The sequence below is a fragment of the Nomascus leucogenys genome, chromosome 6, assembly GCF_006542625.1.
Source record: "Nomascus leucogenys isolate Asia chromosome 6, Asia_NLE_v1, whole genome shotgun sequence".
NCBI classification, from domain to species: domain Eukaryota; kingdom Metazoa; phylum Chordata; class Mammalia; order Primates; family Hylobatidae; genus Nomascus; species Nomascus leucogenys.
Genome location: NC_044386.1, coordinates 71860576 through 71879731, shown reverse-complemented (window position 1 = coordinate 71879731; position 19156 = coordinate 71860576). Strand labels below are relative to the sequence as shown.

At 46.4% G+C, this 19156-nt stretch overlaps 1 protein-coding gene across 1 annotated transcript; it reads left to right on the top strand.

Moving 5' to 3' along the window:
* Positions 1-1067: 1067 nt before the first annotated feature.
* LOC115835499 (golgin subfamily A member 6-like protein 22) lies at positions 1068-17173 on the top strand (the record flags this gene model as incomplete). Its single annotated transcript, XM_030814411.1, is given in 11 exon segments — positions 1068-1072; positions 4802-4868; positions 10661-10789; positions 11900-11950; positions 12039-12132; positions 12228-12334; positions 13698-13756; positions 14083-14224; positions 14892-15771; positions 15774-16366; positions 17028-17173. Coding segments are annotated over 11 exon segments (2190 nt in total), but the record flags the coding sequence as incomplete, so codon positions are not given.
* Between the last annotated feature and the right edge of the window lie 1983 nt (positions 17174-19156).

Here is a 19156-nt window from a genome sequence, read left to right as displayed (position 1 = left end):
ATCCCCGCGCTAAGCTGAGGCGTTTCTGGAAGGTACCCTCTGCCTAGATGCCGGCAGTGGCCGCAGAATGCGCCCCGGGGGACGGAGCGCATCATCAAGGTGCTTTGGCCACATTGAGGCCTCCTTCTCTCCCTGGCCTCCGTTCCCACACGCCCTGACCCACGGCGACCTTTGCTGGCGCCCGGTATACACCTAAGGCGTTGGCGGCCGCGGCTTTCAGCACACGCGCCATCTCCGCTGTGTCCCCACCAGCCGCTGACCAGTGCCAGGTGTGCGGTGGAGGACGCGGTGACCCCGCAGGGGACGTGGTGAAGCCCGCTGATTTCCTACTGCATACAACACACCCACTATACTTAAAGCAGTAATTAAAGCCAGGAGGCGCCATCCTTTGTGCGCCCCTGAAAAGTACAAAACGAAGTTTGGAGACAGTTCAAAGGCGCTTGGGTTGACCAGTGGCAATTTTTGTTTTCCGCCGCACTACACACGCGAAAGCACTCACGCTGCCATTGGCTGGAGTTGGGGGTGAGTCTGGAACCTGTGAGCCGCGGAACTTTCGGCTCAAGTGATTCTGCCTCAGCCTCCTGAGTTGCTGAGATTAGAGGTATATGCCACCATGCCTGGCTAACCTTTGTGTTTTTAGAAGACACGGGGTTTCACCGTGTGGCCAGGCTGGTCTCGAACTCCTGACCTCAGGTGATCCTCCTGCCTCGGCCTCCCAAAGTGCTGAGGTTACAGATGTGAGCCACTGTGCCCTAGCCTTCCCTATTTTTCTTCTTATAACTATTAACCATCCTTTGAAAACAAATATCTTGGCCAGGTATGGTGGCTTACACCTGTAATCCCAGCACTTTGGTAGTCTGAAGCAGGAGGATCGCTTGAGCTCAGGAGTTCAATATCAGCCTGGGCAACATAGTGAGACCTTGTCTCTACAAAAAATACAAAAATTAGTGGGATAAGGTGGTGTATGCCTGTAGTCCAGCTACTCGGGTGGCTGAGGCGGGAGGATCACTTGAGCCCGGGAGGTCGATGCTGCAGTGAGCAATGATCATATCACTGCTCTCCAGCCTGGGTGGTGGGGCAAGATCCTGTCTTCAAACAAACAAACAAACAAACAAACAGAAAACTGAAAATCTTGCTGCTACTCTATAACGCAAAAGCACACTATATAGAGATGCCATGTGGAAAGCATGTGATTTGCAAAAATCAGTGCCTGCATTACCCAGCCTATAGCTCTCAACTTGGGACCTGTGTGTAAAATGGCTGTTTCTTTTCTGTCTCCCTTATGTCTTTATATGTATAGCGTGTCTCTCCTGACAAAGCTGTCCCGAGAGCCTCTTCTTGTAACTGTTTTGACTGCTCTGGAGGATACCGCCTATGTCTTTAAGGTGCTCCACAGATTTTGGTGAGTGACAAATAGCCGTAATTTTAATTAATACCATGACAAAGATATCTTCCAAAGTATGTCATGATTTCAGACAAGTGAAATTTCATTTAATTTTAGTAGATGTAGTCTGGCTCCAATAATTGGGCTATATTATTTATCCAATCTTAAAATTTTATTATAATAAAAATGAGAATCATGCCAGGCACAGTAGCTCACACTTGTAATCCCAGCACTTTGGGAGGCTGAGGAGGGAGGATTGCTTGAGTCCAGGAGTTCGAGACCAGCCTGGGCAATGTGGTGAAACCCCGTCTCCACTAAAAATTTAAAAAATTAGCTGGGCATGGTAGCGTGAGCCTGTAGTCTCTGCTGCTCGAGAGGCTGATCAGGGCTGATCGCTTGAGTCCAGGGGTTCAAGGCTGCAGTGAGCTACGATTGGACCACGGCACTCCAGCCTGGGCAACAGAGCTGGGAATAGGCAAATAAAAGATGCCAAGAATATCAAAATAATTATTTTTAAAATCTGTGAATCTAAATTAAATTCATCATTGTCAGATTGTCCCTAGAAGATAAATTCTAAAGGGGAAAAAAAAAAAACATAAAGCATCAATGAGTTAGTGTCCTCCCATCCTACTCCTCCCACCCTCCCCCCACAAAAAAGAAAGAAAGGTTTGGCTTTGCTTTGAAATTATATCAGACCTTCAAGTGAAGTTTTCAGTAAGTCACAAATAATTTATTGCAATTTCCACATATAAAGAATAAAGTAGAACTTTCAAACTTTTTTCTTTTGAAACATTTAGAACATGAAAACCCAAACCTGACAAAGGTAGCATTAAAACACACACACGCTCTTCTTCATGACTAGTGAGGCAAACATAGCACAGTGGAAAAATTATGCCACATAACCATATGAACCTTATTCTCTTGAATCACTATTAGAAGATCTGCTATGATTCCTGGTTGGAAGATGTTAAGGAGAAAATGCACGGTTTTCTCCATATGTGTTAGAAAGACATTTGATAAAATTCAATATTTATTTCTAATTTTTCTTTTTTACTCCTAGTGGATTATAAATACGTCTAGCCAAAAGCTGCCATTATGCATGATAGGTGAAATTCTACAAACATCCCTTTAAGATCAGGAATAAGACAAAATGTCCAGTATTACAGTTACCCCTGTTAATTAACACTAACAGTTAATAACCACATAAGCCAGTGCAACTACAAAAGATAAAGAAAAGAGATTAGGAAAACCACCAGGAGCAGTGGTTCACACCTGTAATCCCAGCACTTTGGGAGCTCAGGATCTCTCAGCACTTGAGCTCAGGAGTTCGAAACCAGCCTGGGCAATGTGGTGAGACCTCATCTCTGCAAAAAAAATACAAAATTGGGTAGGTGTGTTACACATGCCTGTGGTCACAGCTACTTGGGAGTCTGAGGTGAGAGGACTGCTTGAGCCTGGGAAGCGGAGGTTGCAATGAGCTGAGATCGTGCAACTGTACTCCAGCCTGGGCAACAGAGGGAGACTCGTCTGAAAAAAAAAAAAAAAAAAAAGATTAGGTATACTCAAATGAAAACATTAGTGTTTGGAGAGAAAACCGAATGGATGAACTGAATCAATATTAGGAAAATAACAGAATTCTGTAGGGTAGCTGAAAAAGCTGGTATTTTATACACTGAAGTCATAATTGTTGTCTTTTAGAAGTTTGAGTTTAGAGTCAAAAGGGCCAGGCTCCATCAAATCCTAATATCCTAATCAAAGAATTACTTGGCCAGGTGTGGCGGCTCATGCCTGTAATCCCAGCACTTTAGAAGGCCAAGGCAGGCGGATCACGAGGTCAGGATATCAAGACAATCTTGGCTAACATGGTGAAACCCCATCTCTACTAAAAATACAAAAAATTAGCCAAGCATGGCGGGGGTGCCTGTAGTCCCAGCTACTCCAGAGGCTGAGGCAGGAGAATGGTGTGAACCCGGGAGGCAGAGCTTGCAGTGAGCGGAGGAGATAGCAGCACTGCACTCCAGCCTGGGCGACAGAGCGAGATACTTTATCTCAAAAAAAAAGGAATTACTTAACATTAGGATGCTCTAATAATCAAAATTGATAGTGGCTTGTGAACAGATAGATTATTTGAATAGAATAGAGCCCAGAAATAAACCCAAATCCTTCTGGGGGAGTTTAGTATATTATAAACATGATATTTTAAATCAATGAGGAAAAGAAATCATTTGCAGCTCACCCCACCATAGGCAGCAGGAATAGGAAGTCATTGGCAGAATAAAAAGATGATAAGAACAGAACAGAATTGTAGAACAGTACATTTCTTGCTTCCCCACTTTTCAAAGTATTTTTTGCTTTTACACAAGTATAAGTGTAATTTCATTTTCTAAATGCATACTAATTCTTTTGTCTCTTTCTTAAACGAATGAAAAAAATTACATCTTTAGAATAAGAGTCGTTAGAGAAAAGCCTTGGCTGCATCTAGGGGAAGTGACAGCACAGAAGAGACCAGAGAATAGCCTCCTGGAGGAGACCCTGTGCTTTGACCATGCTCTCCGGATGGGTACGGTGCCCTCTTCTGCAAAGTGTTCACTTCTATGCTTTTTCTATGGTTCCATTTCATAGAAAGATTTCGGGTGATGTTTCTTTTCCCTCAACTTTTTATTTTAAAAACTTGCAAACACAGAAAAGTTGATAGAATCATACAGTGAACATCAGTATGTTATTCAACTGGATTCACTAGTTAACGTTTTGTCATATTTGTTTTCTCTCCTCCGCGTATGGAAGATTGTATATGTGCCCTTTTTCCCCCTGAATCATTTCAAAGTAAGTTGCCAGTATCAGAGCGTTTCACTGTTAAGTACTTTCACAGATACCTTCTAAGAACCAGGACATTCTCCTACATAATCACAATACCGTTAATCCACCCAAAAAATTTAACATCCATACACTAATGATACCTATTGTATAGACTATAATCAGCTTTCTTGTAGTAATCTGTTTAGAAGGCTTGCATCCTGTCGCTGTCCACTGATTAAATTTTGAACTCTAACTTGAAACCCTGGTCATCTCATTGCCTTCTTTCTTATACCCATTAAATCCAAATGAGCTCTCATTTTATTTCAACGGAAAAGAGAATGGAAAAGAGGGGAAGGTAACTTGGATAAACTATGAGCACTTACCATATGTATTCTAGTTCTGTAGTTTTCAAACTTCAGGGAGCATCTCAAGGCTTATTAAAGCACAGATAGCTGTCCCTCTTCCCCACTTTCTGATTCAGGAGGTGTGGGGCTGGCCCAGGAATTTGCATGTCTAACAAGTTCCCATGTGTTGCTGATGCTGAGGGTGTAAGGACTACAATGCAATAATTAGTCGTTTAGTGGATATCCACCTAATGAATACATGTTGTATTTCCTTTAGCACTTGTGATTACAGAGGAAACACTTTTCAACTGGAAGATGTCATTAAACAGAGGATAACAGATCAGGTCAGTAAGAATTAAATTTAACTTAATTGAAATGTCACTGAAATTTTTAGAAATAATATGACAGACCAGGCACAGTGGCTCATGCCTGTAATCTCAGCATTTTGGGAGGCCAAGGCAGATGGATCACTTGAGGTCAGGAGTTCGAGACCAGCCTGTCCAAGATGGTAAAACTCCCTCTCTACTTAAAATACAAAAATTAGCTGGGCATGGTGGTGCATGCCTGTAGTCCCAGCTACTTGGGAGGCTGAGGCAGGGGAATCACTTGAACTCGGGAGATGGAGGTTGCAGTGAGCTGAGATGCACCACTGCATTCCAGCCTGGGCAACAGAGCGAGACTCCATCTCAACATAAATAAGTAAATCAATAAAATAAAAATAAAAAATAAAGGGAAGATGGGGCAGCTTTGTGTACTTCACATCCTGAAAATGGGCTGATTTCCCTCAAGAGGCAGCGATTTAAGTGCTCTAGCCTGCATGGGATACATACAGGAGAAAAAAGAAGAAAAAGAAAAGAAATATTAATATAAATAAATGAAAATAACACTTCTCCCTGATTATAAAGGAAATCACATTTTTTCTAATAATTTGGATGACAAAATATAAAGAAAAATCTTTAATTTTGCCACTCAAAACATTCCGGTTTGTTGCTTTTTACACTTTTTATGCATATAAACATTTTAAAAAGTAGAATCATAACATGTGGTCTTTTGTCACTTACTATATTTTAAGCATGTTTCTATGGCAGAAATATATCCTGGCATCATCATTTTTAATAGTTGGATGTATTTTTTTTTTTTTTTGAGACAGAGTCTCTCGCTCTGTCACCCATGCTGAAGTGCAGTGGTGCCATCTTGGCTCACTGGAAGCTCCCCCTCCCAGGTTCATGCCATTCTCCTGCCTCAGCCTCCCAAGTAGCTGGGACTACAGGTGCCCGCCACCACGCCCAGCTAATTTTTTGTATTTTTTTAGTAGAGACGGGGTTTCACCTGTTAGCCAGGATGGTCTCGATCTCCTGACCTCGTGATCCGCCCACCTCGGCCTCCCAAAGTGCTTGGATTACAGGCATTCTATATACATTTTTATGGACTTGAGTAAGGATTTTTGCACTGAATTCATAGAAGTAGAATTCCTAGAGGAAAATAATATAAAACTGTTTTAGGATTTTTAAAAGAAATTTCAAATTATCCTGTAGGAAAATTGGTTCAGTTTATGCTCCCACCAACAAGTACAGAGCTCCAGGTTCCCCCTTCCATTTGTCATCTTTGCTGGTCTTTAAGCAGAAAATCTCATTGTTTTCATTACATTTCTTCGATTTCTCGTGCTTTTGAATCTTTTTCATATGCTCATAGGCCATTTTTATTCTTGTAGGAAGTGCCGGTTTCTCCATTGCCCATTTTCTGCTGGAAATCATTCATTATTTTTCTGAGTAATTTTAAAGATTTCTTTATAGGCTAAGGATACAAACCTTTTGTCTGTCAATGGGGTTACAAAGACTTTCTCTCAGTAAGTAATTTATTATTCCATTTTATTTATTTATTTATTTTTTGCTAGCAAAGCACCAAAATCAAATTTCACTTAATTTTTATCCTGCTGAATGAACACATTTTAACTTAGTGATTTTAGTGGAAACAGGAGCAAGACAGAATGTAAAAACTAGATCTCGCTCTGGCACCCCAACTGGAGTGCAGTGACATGATCATAGCTACTGCAGCCTCAAATTCCTGGGCTCACATGATTTTCCCACCTCATCCTCCCAAGTAGCTCTAGGACTACAGGTGTGTGCCGCCAAGCCCAGCTAATTTTTGAATTCTCTTTGTAGAGATATGAATTAGCTATGTTGCCCAGGCTGGTCTTGAACTCCTGACTTACCCACCTTGGCTTGCCAATATGCTGGGAGTACAGGCGTGAACTACTGCTCCCGGCCAAGAGCTTACTTCTGTTTGCTAGCGAGGTTCTTGGTATCTTTTTATATTTGAGGCTTTCATGCTAGTGCTGAAGTATTACACTCACCATCTGAGGTTTACAGGACTTTTGTTTTAATATTGAACACAGAGAACTGTTTAGTTTTGCATCTTTGCAGGTATACAAAATGTGCCTACCGGGACTCTGCTTTATATCTATTGAAAAGAAACAAGTAATACAGTAAAGGTTTGGCTGGCTAGAGGCTTTGGAAGAATGGAGTATTCTGGTTTAATTCTATTAACTTGGAAGGATGAAGGTGAAAAAAATTCAAAACTTTAATTTCCTGTTGAATGCAATTTGAAAATATAGCTAATGAGTCCACTTTTCTTCTCTACTAAGTTTGGACATTCTGATCTATTTGGTCTTTTATCATAGAGCTCCTAGTGTGCCTGAGTCTTACATTGTGAAGATCCTTTTCTAAAACTTTAGATGTAAGAGGATATAAATGATATTTGATGAGATCAGGCTGGATGAGAACCGAGACGTGTAAATATATTTTTTAGATGAAATCTCTGATTGCCACGTGTTTTCTTATTGAACTCATAAAAACACACTGGCTGGAGGGTGGAAGTAGGAAGGAGATTTATGTCTTTTAATTGCATGTCATTGTTTCATATCAAGACAGAACATATAGTATCCCTGGCTTTGGACCTATAGAAGGAAACACATTTTTCTACCTGCTGTATGGCAGAGGTTCCTGAGCACCTGGACGGCTTATTGCAGCACAGATTGCTGGGCCCTACTCCAGAGTTTCTGATTCATCAGGTCTAGGGTGGGGCCTGAGAATTTATATTTCTAAGAAGTTCCCAGGTGCTCCTGGTCCAGAGACTATATGTTTGAGAGCCACTCTTACATACTAACTGTAAATTGTAGAACTCTATAAAAAAGCTTAGTTCGGTCTGAGATCAGAAGCACACAGGTAATGGAGCAAATCATGAAAAAGTAAACCCTTGATCCCAGGTAACAAGCAATACACAGTGACATAACACAATTCTTGGTTTTCATGATTGCAAGTCATAGCCAAGTATCAAGTGAGAAATTCAGTTTCATTTTCAGGGCTTAGAGGCCAGTTGATTCTAGAAAAATAGGATTTAGTGATTAACCTCATGAGAGTAGAAGTTATTTATGTCCTTTTTCTCTCCCCCATCGCTTAGCATTTAGCCTTACTTTAGAAGGGTCCTGTATTTGCTTTAACCATGTTAAGAAGTTTGAGTGCTTATTAAACGGAAAGCTGTGTGTGTGTGTGTGTGTGTGTGTGTGTGTGTGTGTGTGTGTGTATGTATGTATTTAGAGACAGAGTCTCGTTCTGTAGCCCAGGCTGAAGTGCAGTGGCATGATTTTGGCTCACTGCAACCTCCGCCACACAGGTTCAGGGGATTCTCCTGCCTCAGCCTCCCAAGTAGCTGGGATTACAGGCACCTGCCACCATGCCCAGCTACTTTTGTATTTTTAGTAGAGACAGGGTTTCATCATGTTGGCCAGGCTGGTCTTGAATTCCTGAATTCGGGTGATCCACCTGCCCCAGCCTCCAAAAGTGCTGGGATTACAGGCATGACCCATCGTGCCTGGCTCAAAAGCTTTGTGTTTTTAAAGATATTAGACGTGCTTCTTGTTGTTTTTTTTTAAAAAAAACCTAACACTAATGTAGGAGAATAAGAGAAAGTTTTTCCAAAAAAGAGAAAACATTGTGATTATTTTATCTTATTGGAATGTTGGATATTAAAGTCTGCTTTATCAATCATCAAGCACACTATAAAATTTCCATTTTAATAGGATTTGTACCTCAATTGAGGTAATAAAGTTTTAAAGGTTTTAAAGTGAAAGCCAGCCCCACCCCTCTCCTGGAGTGGGCGGGGACAGGGGTTGCATGGGCAGGTTTCCTTGTGACAACACAGGTCCTTCATGACACGCTGCTGTCTGGCCACACCTCCTTTCCCTTTCATCTTTCTCATTGACCAATGGGCTTCAAGCATTAAGGCCACGCCCCTATTCTGCATTCTAGTGCAGCCCTGGTTACGCCTCCTCTGGCTCAGTCACACAGCTACCTATAGGTGACTGGAGGTGTATAGTTGTCCTCACCTGGATCATGCTGATGTGGCCCCAACCCCACCTCCCTACCCATCCCATGATGTCCAACGAAACCCGACAGAGCAAATTGGCCAAGGCCAAGGAAAAGGTAAACGCATCAGCACCCCAACCCAACCCGAGGCCCCCTCTGACAGCCGAACTGCTGCCAGAGTCTGCGCCACTCCTGAGGCACACTGGGCTGGCCTCCCCAGTGCCTCTGGGCTCCCCACACCAAAATCTTGTCAGCCAGCCCAACCCCCTCATGAGTCCTGCCCCTGCCCTGCCCGGAACCCCAGGGTGACTTTGAGCAGGGGACTCCCGGGGCTTCCAACTCCATACTCTGCCCTTACCTCCTGCTACCCCAAACCCGACCTCCCTGGGCTCTTTGGGCTCACATCTCCAAGGACCTGGGTGCCCCAGAACCTGCCCTCACCAGTTGCCACAGGGTGACTTTGGGGATGTGACTCCTGGGGCTCCTTGCTCCTTACTTGGCCCTCACCTCCTGCCGCCCCAAGCCTGACCTCCCGGGGCTCTTTGGGGTCACGTCTCCAAGGACCCGGGTCCCAAATTTGTGACCCCCTCCCCAGTCTCAAAGCAGCAACTTAGGCATTGCACTCATGTGTCCCCCCCACCCCCGCCACTCTGCCGAGGAGTGGAATGTAGTGGATGTCACAGTCCCTCTACAAACTGTCATTACTACCACAAGATCGGCCTTTGGTCTCAGGACCCAGTCCCCTAAGTGTTCTTGCCCATTTCTGTTTCCTCTGGTTGCAGCACAGGTTTCCAGCTGGAAGGGGAATGGGGACTGTGGGACCTAGAAGAGAGAGGTTTCAGGCTGCCTTACTTCCATACCACAGACGTTGACAGTGTGAAAAGCCTACACTTCCCCCATGAGCTCAACACGTTGACAGTGTCTCTGGGTGGCAATGGGAGAATGGGTTTGGTTTGGTTTTCTCCCAGGCTTCTACTCTCCAGAGAGACTTTAACATTTTTTCTGAGTTCTGCACCTCAGATTTGAATTCTCCTCCACTGTTCTGGGACCAGAGTGCCCCTCAGTCACTGGTTTCTGGAGTGAGATCTGCTTTTCTTCTGTGGAACACATCTTGGGAAACTGAACTTGACATCTTGAATCTTCCTCATCTCATCTCAAACTGGGGAAATTTTGAATGCCACAGGATAAATATGGGACATCTTTATGAAGCATCAGTTTCCCTTGATTCTCTTGAGAGACAAAACATTAATTTACTTAGGGATGAAAGTCACATAGATTTATAAGACTATACATGACTTCTCTCTGAAATGAGGCTTGGGTTGTCCTCTTTCTGTTAAATTCCCAGATTTAACAGAAAGGCTGCCTTCTGCCATGAGGATACATTGATGTAAAAGTTTGAGAGGTACTGATGTACTCCTTAGCACTAACAGACGTGTGAGGGTGAATAACTCTAAACCACATAGCGGACAGTTCCTGCCTACTTAATATCTGCTTTTCCACCTCTGCCTCTGGTTTTGGTCCCTGGCAGCTGCTGATCTGTGGCAAAATCCCAGAGCTCAGAGTCAGAAAACTGAGTTTAAGTTCCATTATTGCCTTTTTTTTCAGCCATGGTATCAATCTCTCTCAGTCACGAAGTGATTGTGACAACATTTCCTACAGTTGGTGGTATTAAATCAGATGGTCTATAAGAGTATTTAGTGTAAACTGTAAAGCAGGATGTGACTGTAGGAGCTTGTAGTTCTCAGGAGTATCACTGCTCTTCCTTTCCACAGTTGAGAGACCATCATCCCCAGACCAACCCTAGTGTTGGTACAGGAGCAAGCGACACCAAAAAGCAGAAAATAAATAATGGCACTAACCCTGAGACAACAACTTCCTGTGGTTGCCACTCACCTGAGGATGTGAGTCTTGGCTGGCCAGGCTCCTGGGGACAGAGGGCCCAAGGTGGGGTGGAGGGTAATTATTAAGATTGTGGAGGGTAATTATTAAGTTTGTGGAAGAACTGCCGGGTACTGGTTAAGAATTCTGGGCTTGAATCCTACATCTCCATCTGCTAGGGATATGATTTAGGGCAAATTGCTTGAGCTCTTTGGGCCTCTCTTTTCACATCTGTAAACTAGGAGTGGTATGGTTTTACTTACATTTGTGAAGTTTAAATGAGATTTGTCATTGTGTTTTTATGTTAATCCCTAGTCCAGGGCCTGCTATAAACTCTCCTTCTTGGGCTTGCGTTTCCTGAGGTAGAGTTAGAGAGTATCAGAGGTTACTGTTAGCTCTGAGAGTCTGAGAGTTAAAGGCCCACTAGAATGGAAACCTCAGGGCCAAGGGCTCCCGTCTGCCTTTTCCATCCCATATCCCGGCTGTGAAGAACCGTCCCTGGCCCGTATGTGCTCAATGTTTGCTGAATGAATGCACCTTTCTAGATCACAAGCTGGCAGAAGGGTGGGCTTTTCTCACACTCCATCTCTGAGGGTTTCTGTTACTGTCTTTTCAAGAGAATCTAGTTTCAGACTTTGAGTTCTGTGGCTGTGGGCAAAATCCAACAAAGACCCAAATCCTTCTTTGGGAGTTGAGGAGAGTTTACCAGTTCGTGGTCCCATTGGGTCTGAGAACTGTGCCTTTTAAATCCATTCCTGGCCCCTGCCTATCGCTTCCTGGCCTGAGGAATAGAGTCGAGGGGGCCACCCACAGTCACCTTCCTTTGACTCTCCCCACAGAAACAACAGAACCGAGCTCAGCTGGAAGAAGTAACGTGATTTCTTTGTTTGCTCACGACATGACCGCTGGGTTTGCGGGCACTCAGATGTAGAGGCCCCAGTCTCATCTCGCCCACTCCCAGCCTGGGGAAGAAGGCTCACCCCCCATATTCCACCCCATCCCAACAGGGTCCCTGATAAACTGGTCCCATGGGTGGGCCTGTCCTGGGGCAGTGGTGCCATTCTGGGGGCATGTCTCTTGCTGTGCCATCTCTGCCTCCCCCTAGTAAGAACTCTGTCTTCCTCTTTCTACAGGAAAAGACGGCAAGCCACCAACATCCGGAAGCCCTAAGGAGGGAGCTAGAGGTGAGTGGAGGGTGTGACGTTCCCTCCTGTCCTCTGGAGAATGTTTCTTTGCTTCTCTTTCAGCATTTGCTTGTCTCTTCTCCCAAAGGCCCAGGTTCATACCATACGAATCCTTACATGTCAGAAAACGGAGCTTCAGACGGCACTCTATTACAGCCAGCATGCTGCCAAGCAGTTGGAAGGTGGGAATCTGGCACCCCGTCATCCTTCAACCTGGCACTTTGACAGGACTTTGGGGGGAGTCCTTTGGGCCTCATCTGAATGTCTCTCATTCCAGGAGAGTCTAGGGATCTGATGAGCCGCCTGCATGATTCATGGATGTTTGCAGGAGAGTTAGAGCAGGCTCTCTCTGCTGTGTCTACACAGAAGAAGAAGGCGGATAGGGTGAGTCCAACCACCTGCCCTGTCCCCTGGGAGCCCAGCTTCGCAGATGGAGGAGTGAGCCTAAAGGTCCCTTCTGTAGGATGGAGTGTCCTGCCCAGAAGGCAGCATGGCAATTTCTTGCTGCTTTTGTGTGTGGTTGTTAGAGGCAGATTGGGGCTGAGTCGGCTGCTGTGGGTGTGTTGGGGAGCACTGTGGGGAGCGAGCACTGGACAAAGAGCTCAGAGGCCAAGTGCCCACCCTGCCCATACTTGGCTGTGGCCTTGGCCACGTCCTGAGTGGTGGTTAGGGTACTTGTACCATAAAGGTACAGAAGAGTATCTTGAGTATGTTACTATTTTTGTGGAGAGAGGGGGCAGGTATATATGTGTGTGTGTACATATTATGGTAATATACATAAAACATGTTTGTAAGGATTCATAAAAAAACTCAGGATAGAGGCACAGTGTGGGGGGAGATATTTCCCTTCTGGACTTTCTGAGTTTTGGACTATGCGAACGTATCATCCTTTCAAAAATTCAACAAAGGATTAATTTCCTCCTTCTTAACTGTGCCCCTACCTCCAGCGAAAGAATGGGCTTAGAGAATCAGATATACCTGGGTGTTGAAATCCCAGCTCTAAGTGATCTTAGGCAGCACTTAACCTTTAATACCGCATGTTTTTCATCTACACAATAGAGATAATAATGGTAACCATCTCCTATGGAGGTTGTGAGGATTAAATGGGATTGTTAGCATAGTGCCTGGTGAAGCATTCAATAAAAGTTCCAACAGTGGTAGTAATAACAGTAATAACAATAGCAATATTATCTGATCTCTCTGGGCCCCTGTTAGCCAGCCCTAAATTCAATCTCTTTCCCTGTCCCTTCCACCTTCACTGAGTTCTTTGAAAAACAAATGAGGGCCAGGTGCTCTCGCTCACGCCTGTGATGCCAGCACCTTGGGAGGCTGAGGTGGGCGGATCACCTGAGGTCAGGAGTTCAAGACTAGACTGACCAACATGAAGAAACCCCGTCTCTACTAAAAATACAAAATTAGCCAGGTGTGGTGGCACATGCCTGTAATCCCAGCTACTTGGGAAGCTGAGGCAGGAGAATCACTTGAACCCAGGAGGCGGAGCTTGTGGTGAGCCGAGATTGCGCCATTGCACTGCAGTCAGGGCAACAAGAATGAAACTCTGCCAAAAAAAAAAAAAAAGAAAAAAAAAACAAATGAGACCATGGGCTTGGAAATGCCTTGAGAACATGTCAGGTGTGATTGAGAGTGAGGGAGAGTTACTGTGGAGTAGTCACTGTAGCTGTTGTTCCTGGTGGGCCTGCTGCTCCTCTACCTGCTCTATTCTGACTTAACCTTTCTCTATTTGCAGTACATCGAGGAGTTAACAAAGGAGAGGGATGCCCTGAGTCTGGAACTGTACAGGAACACGTAGGATGGGGGAAGGTGGAATGGGGGGTCTGGGGGCCCTTTGGGTAGTGTGCTGGGAGGTGGGGGGTACAGGTGAGCATGGGGAGAGGCTCCTACAGGTTTTCATGTGTGCACAGGGAAGCTCTAGTGCCGGCTGGGCCACTGACTCATGGGGTAGCCTCAGGCAACTCATGTCTTCTCTCTGGCCTGCCACCTGTGACTTTTAATTCCTGGGGTCCCTACCAATGCCACCGTTCTGTGGTTGTGGGGCAAAAGTAGAGGGTTGATCACCAAAGAGGTCCTTTCTGTTCTTCGTTCATTCCTTTCTCTACTGCCCCTGGCCATAGCATAACCAATGAGGAGTTGAAGGAGAAAAACGCTGAACTACAAGAAAAACTTCGACTTGTAGAATCTGAAAAGTCTGAGATCCAGCTCAACGTAAAGGAGCTAAAAAGGAAGCTGGAGAGGGCCAAGCTCCTGCTGCCACAGGTGAGCGGCTGCAGCCCTGGGGGTTGTGGGAGCCCCATCCAGCTGGGACCATGATCTAGGGATCATGCAGGGTATGGGGAGGTTCCAGCCAAGAGCTGGAAAATTTGGGTCCTTGTTCTGGTCCCACCATAGAATCCTCTAGAGTGTGCTAAAAACGTACAAATTGGGGCCCTGCCTGGGGAATCAGCATCTCAGAGTTAGGGCTTAAAAATATTTTTTTTAAAGGATCATGGATGAAAACCATTATTTTATAGGTTACATTTATTTATTTATTTATTTATTTATTTATTTATTTATTTATTATTTTGAGACGGAATCTCGCTCTTTCACCCAGGCCAGAGTGCAGTGGCGCAATCTCGGCTCACTGCAAGCTCTGTCCCCTGGGTTCACGCCATTCTCCTGCCTCAGCCTCCCAAGTAGTAGCTGGGACTAAAGGCACCCGCCACCACACCTGGCTAATTTTTTGTATTTTTAGTAGAGACGGGGTTTCACCGTGTTAACCAGGATGGTCTCGATCTCCTGACCTCGTGATCTGCCCGCCTGGGCCTCCCAAAGTGCTGGGATTACAGGTGTTAGCCACCGCACCTGGCCTATAGATGACATTTATATGGCTAGCTCATGAGTCTGTTTCCTTCTGAGGTTCAAACCAACACTTTCACGATTCCAGCAGCAGCTGCAGGCGGAGGCTGACCACCTGGGTAAGGAGCTGCAGAGTGTGTCAGCAAAGCTCCAAGCCCAGGTGGAAGAGAACGAGTTGTGGAACCGCCTGAACCAGGAACAGGAGGAGAAGATGTGGAAGCAGGAGGAGAAGATACGGGAGCAGGAGGAGAAGATACGGGAGCAGGAGGAGAAGATGCAGGAGAAGGAGGAGAAGATGCAGAGGCAGGAGGAGATGACGCGGGAGAAGGAGGAGAAGATACGGGAGCTGGAGGAGAAGATGCACGAGCAGGAGAAGATACAGGAGCAGGAGAAGATACGCGAGCAGGAGAAGAGGCAGGAGCAGGAGGAGAAGATATGGAGGCAGGAGGAGAAGATACACAAGCAGGAGGAGAAGATACGAGAGCAGGAGGAGAAGATGTGGAGGCAGGAGGAGAAGGTACACAAGCAGGAGGAGAAGATACGAGAGCAGGAGGAGAAGATGTGGAGGCAGGAGGAGAAGATGCACGAGCAGGAGAAGATACGGGAGGAGGAGAAGAGGCAGAAGCAGGAGGAGAAGATGTGGAGGCAGGAGGAGAAGGTACGGCAGCAGGAGGAGGTGTGGAGGCACAAGGAGGAGATGCACGAGCAGGAGGGGAAGATACAGGAGCAGGAGGAGAAGATGTGGAGTCAGGAGGAGAAGATACGGGAGCAGGAGGAGAAGATGTGGAGGCAGGATGAGAAGATACGGGAGCAGAAGGAGAAGATGCACGAGCAGAAGGAGAAGATGCACGAGCAGGAGGAGAAGATACGGGAGCAGGAGGAGAAGATGCACGAGCAGGAGGAGAAGATACGGGAGCAGGAGGAGAAGATGTGGAGGCAGGAGGAGAAGATGAGGGAGCAGAAGGAAAGATGCATGAGCAGGAGGAGAAGATGTGGAGGCAGGAGGAAAAGATGCATAAGCAGGAGAAGATACGGGCGGAGGAGAAGAGGCAGGAGGAGGAGGAGAAGATGTGGAGGCAGGAGGAGAAGATACGGGAGCAGGAGGAGATGTGGAGGCAGAAGGAGAAGATGCACGAGCAGGAGGAGAAGATACAGGAGCAGGAGGAGAAGGTGTGGAGGCAGGAGGAGAAGATACGGGAGCAGGAGGAAAAGAGGCGGGAGCAGGAGGAGAAGATGTGGAAGCAGGAGGAGAAGATAAGGGAGCAGGAGGAAAAGAGGCGGGAGCAGCAGGAGAAGATAAGGGAGCAGGAGGAGAAGATAAGGGAGCAGGAGGAGAAGATAAGGGAGCAAGAGGAGAAGATAAGGGAGCAGGAGGAGAAGATATGGGAGCAGGAGGAGATGATGCAGGAACAGGAAGAGAAGATTTGCGAGCAGGAGGAGAAGATGTGGGAACAGGAGGAGAAGATGCAGAAACAGGAGGAGAAGATGCGGAGGCAGGAGGAGAAGATGTGGGAGCAGGAAATGAGGCTGCGGCAGCAGGAGGAGAAGATGCAGGAACAGGAGGTGAGGCTGCAGGAGCTGGAGGAGAGGCTGGGGGAGCTGGGACGGAAGGCCGAGCTCTGGGGGGAGCAGGTGAAGGTGTGTGCAAACCCTGGAGATCATACAGAACGACCTCACAACAACTTAGCAGATGGTGGTTGGCTCCCTCTGCTTTTCCACCAGTCTGTGGCCTACAGTTTAAATGGTGGGAAGAAGGGTGTGAGATTTGAGGCTGGGGAGGGAGGCATGGGCCTCTAGCTAAGGGAGGCAGTCACTTAGGCCTGGAGGAAGGGGCCAGGGCCAGGGGCCTGGGCAGGCGACAGAGCCCCGCAGTGCCCTCGCTACCCTGTTTATGGGCCCAGAATCTGGAAGCCAGCCACTACCTACCCTGACGCCTATCCTGCAGGTGGAGCTGAAGAGCCAAGAGGCTCAGAGTCTGCAGCAGCAGCAGTGAGACCATTACCTGGGTCACCTGCAGCAGTATGTGGCCACCTATCAGCAGCTGGCCTCTGGGAAGGAGGCACTGCCCAGCTGCAGCAGCAGGAAGCTCAGGGCGAAGCGGTGGCCAAGATGGCCCACCGATAGTTGCAGGAGACCCGGTTGAGGGAGTTCATGAGGGCAGGGCCCCAAGGGGGGATGACCTGGCAAACTCCGTGCCTTCTCACTGTCTTTCTTGTCCCCTTAGGAGCACCTGGAAGCTGCCATCTACCGAGCAGATGACAACAAGGCAAAGACAATAAACATGTAAAAGCCGGCAGCAAGGCCTGGAGAAGAGTAAGCCGCCATGTGACTGTTTAGAATATAGTCTCAGCACAAACCTGAAAAAAAAAATTTATTTATTTTAATTTTTATTTATTTTTATTTTTTTTATTTATTTATTTTTTGAGACAGAGTCTCACTCTGTCGCCCAGGCTGCAGTGCAGTGGTGCAATCTCGGCTCACTGCAAGCTCCGCCTCCTGGGTTCACGCCATTCTCCTGCCTCAGCCTCTCGGAGCAACTGGGACTACAGGAGCCCGCCACCACGCCCGGCTAAATTTTTTTATTTGTATTTTTTAGTAGAGACGGGGTTTCACCATGGTCTTGATCTCCTGACCTCGTGATCCGCCCGCCTCAGCCTCCCAAAGTGCTGGGATTATAAGCGTGAGCCACCGCGCCCAGCAAAATTTATTTTAAATTGTGGCAAAATACTGGCCAGGCGCGGTGGCTCAGGCCTGTAATCCCACCAATTTGGGAGGCCGAGGTAAATGGATGACCTGAGGTCAGGAGTTCAAGACCAGCCTGGCCAATACAAAAATTAGCCAGGCATGGTGGCGCATGCCTGTAATCCCAGCTACTTGGGAGGCTGAGGCAGGAGAATCGCTTGAACCTGGGAGGCAGAAGTTGCAGTGAGCGGAGATCGTGCCACTGCACTCAAGCCTGGGTGACAGAATGAGACTCTGTCTCAAAAAAACAAAAAAAGTTTCTTCCCTACATGTATGTTTCTATTCGTTTTCTTCTTGGTCTTTCTCATTTAGTCTTGTGTTGTCTTATGGCATTCCTAGTAAACTTTTATCTGCCTCCAGAGAGTATTGACTTTGACTTTATGGCACGCAATTGGAGTAAGTGCAGATCACCTTCATCTAGTTTGGGACTAAGCTGGTTCAAAGCAGGTTTTAGGTTTCGTGACGGCTGGTCTATGTTTTATTCATTTGGACTCCTAGGGGTGGCCCTTCCAGGGTCCCCACCAAGGTCCCATCTCCTTCCTGGGACCCAAATTCTCATTAGGTCATTTCAGCCCTATGAGAGTGCCAAATATTCAGCTAGGCTTTCCAGCCTGTTAACTACCACTTCATACTCAGTTTCTTAGCCTCTTAGCCCTCTACTGTTGACCAATCACCAAATGTGGAAAAGCACTACAGACTGTCAGGGTCACCTCCTAGGCCTGGTCACTCAAGTCCTGGCTGAGGTCTTCAACTACCTTCCAACAATTGTTTTTGATTGGGGCGGGGCACATTTTTGTCCAGTTTTTCTAACTGCTCTGGTGGGGAGGCTAATCTGTAACAAGCTCCTCTGCCTTTAGTGAAACTTGAAAACCTTCATCTGTCCTTTTTTTGTTGTTTTTGAGATGGAGTCTCGCTCTGTTGCCCAGGCTCTAGTGCAGTGGCACGATCTCTGCTCACTGTAACGTCTGCCTCCTGGGTTCAAGCAATTCTCCTGCCTCAGCCTCCCGAGTAGCTGGGATTACAGGTGTGTGCCACCATGCCTGGCTATTTTTTTTATATGCCTTTCATAGAGATAGGATTTCACCACGTTTTCCAGGCTGGTCTCGAGCTCCTGACTCAGGTGATCTACTCGCCTCAGCCTCCCAAAGTGCTGGGATTACAAGTGTGAGCCACTGCATCCAGCCCATCTGTCTTTTAAAAAATGTTTTTAATTGGAGGTATAATTTATATTCAGTGAAATGCATGAATCTGGTTTACATTTTGATGAGTTTTAACTCATTTAACATTACCCATGTAACCTACCTCCTTTGAAGATACAGAGTATTTCTATCATCCAGAAAGTTCTCCTGTGTTTAATCCTGTCCAGCACTCCCCCAGCAGTTGATGAACGTGCTGAGGACATTGGTACTGGATTCTGGCCGCCCCAAAGGAGCCGCTTTGACGAGGCTTACCCAGCACTAAATCCCTGCCTGCTCTCTCGAAATTTCCATCTTTAAACTGGTTGTATCTATAACCCTCCCTCATCAAGTCAATAGATAAACAAACCCTGAAAAATAAACACCCCTTCCTGGCCCAGCAGCCCACAGCCTAATATTTACTGTATTCCCAGGC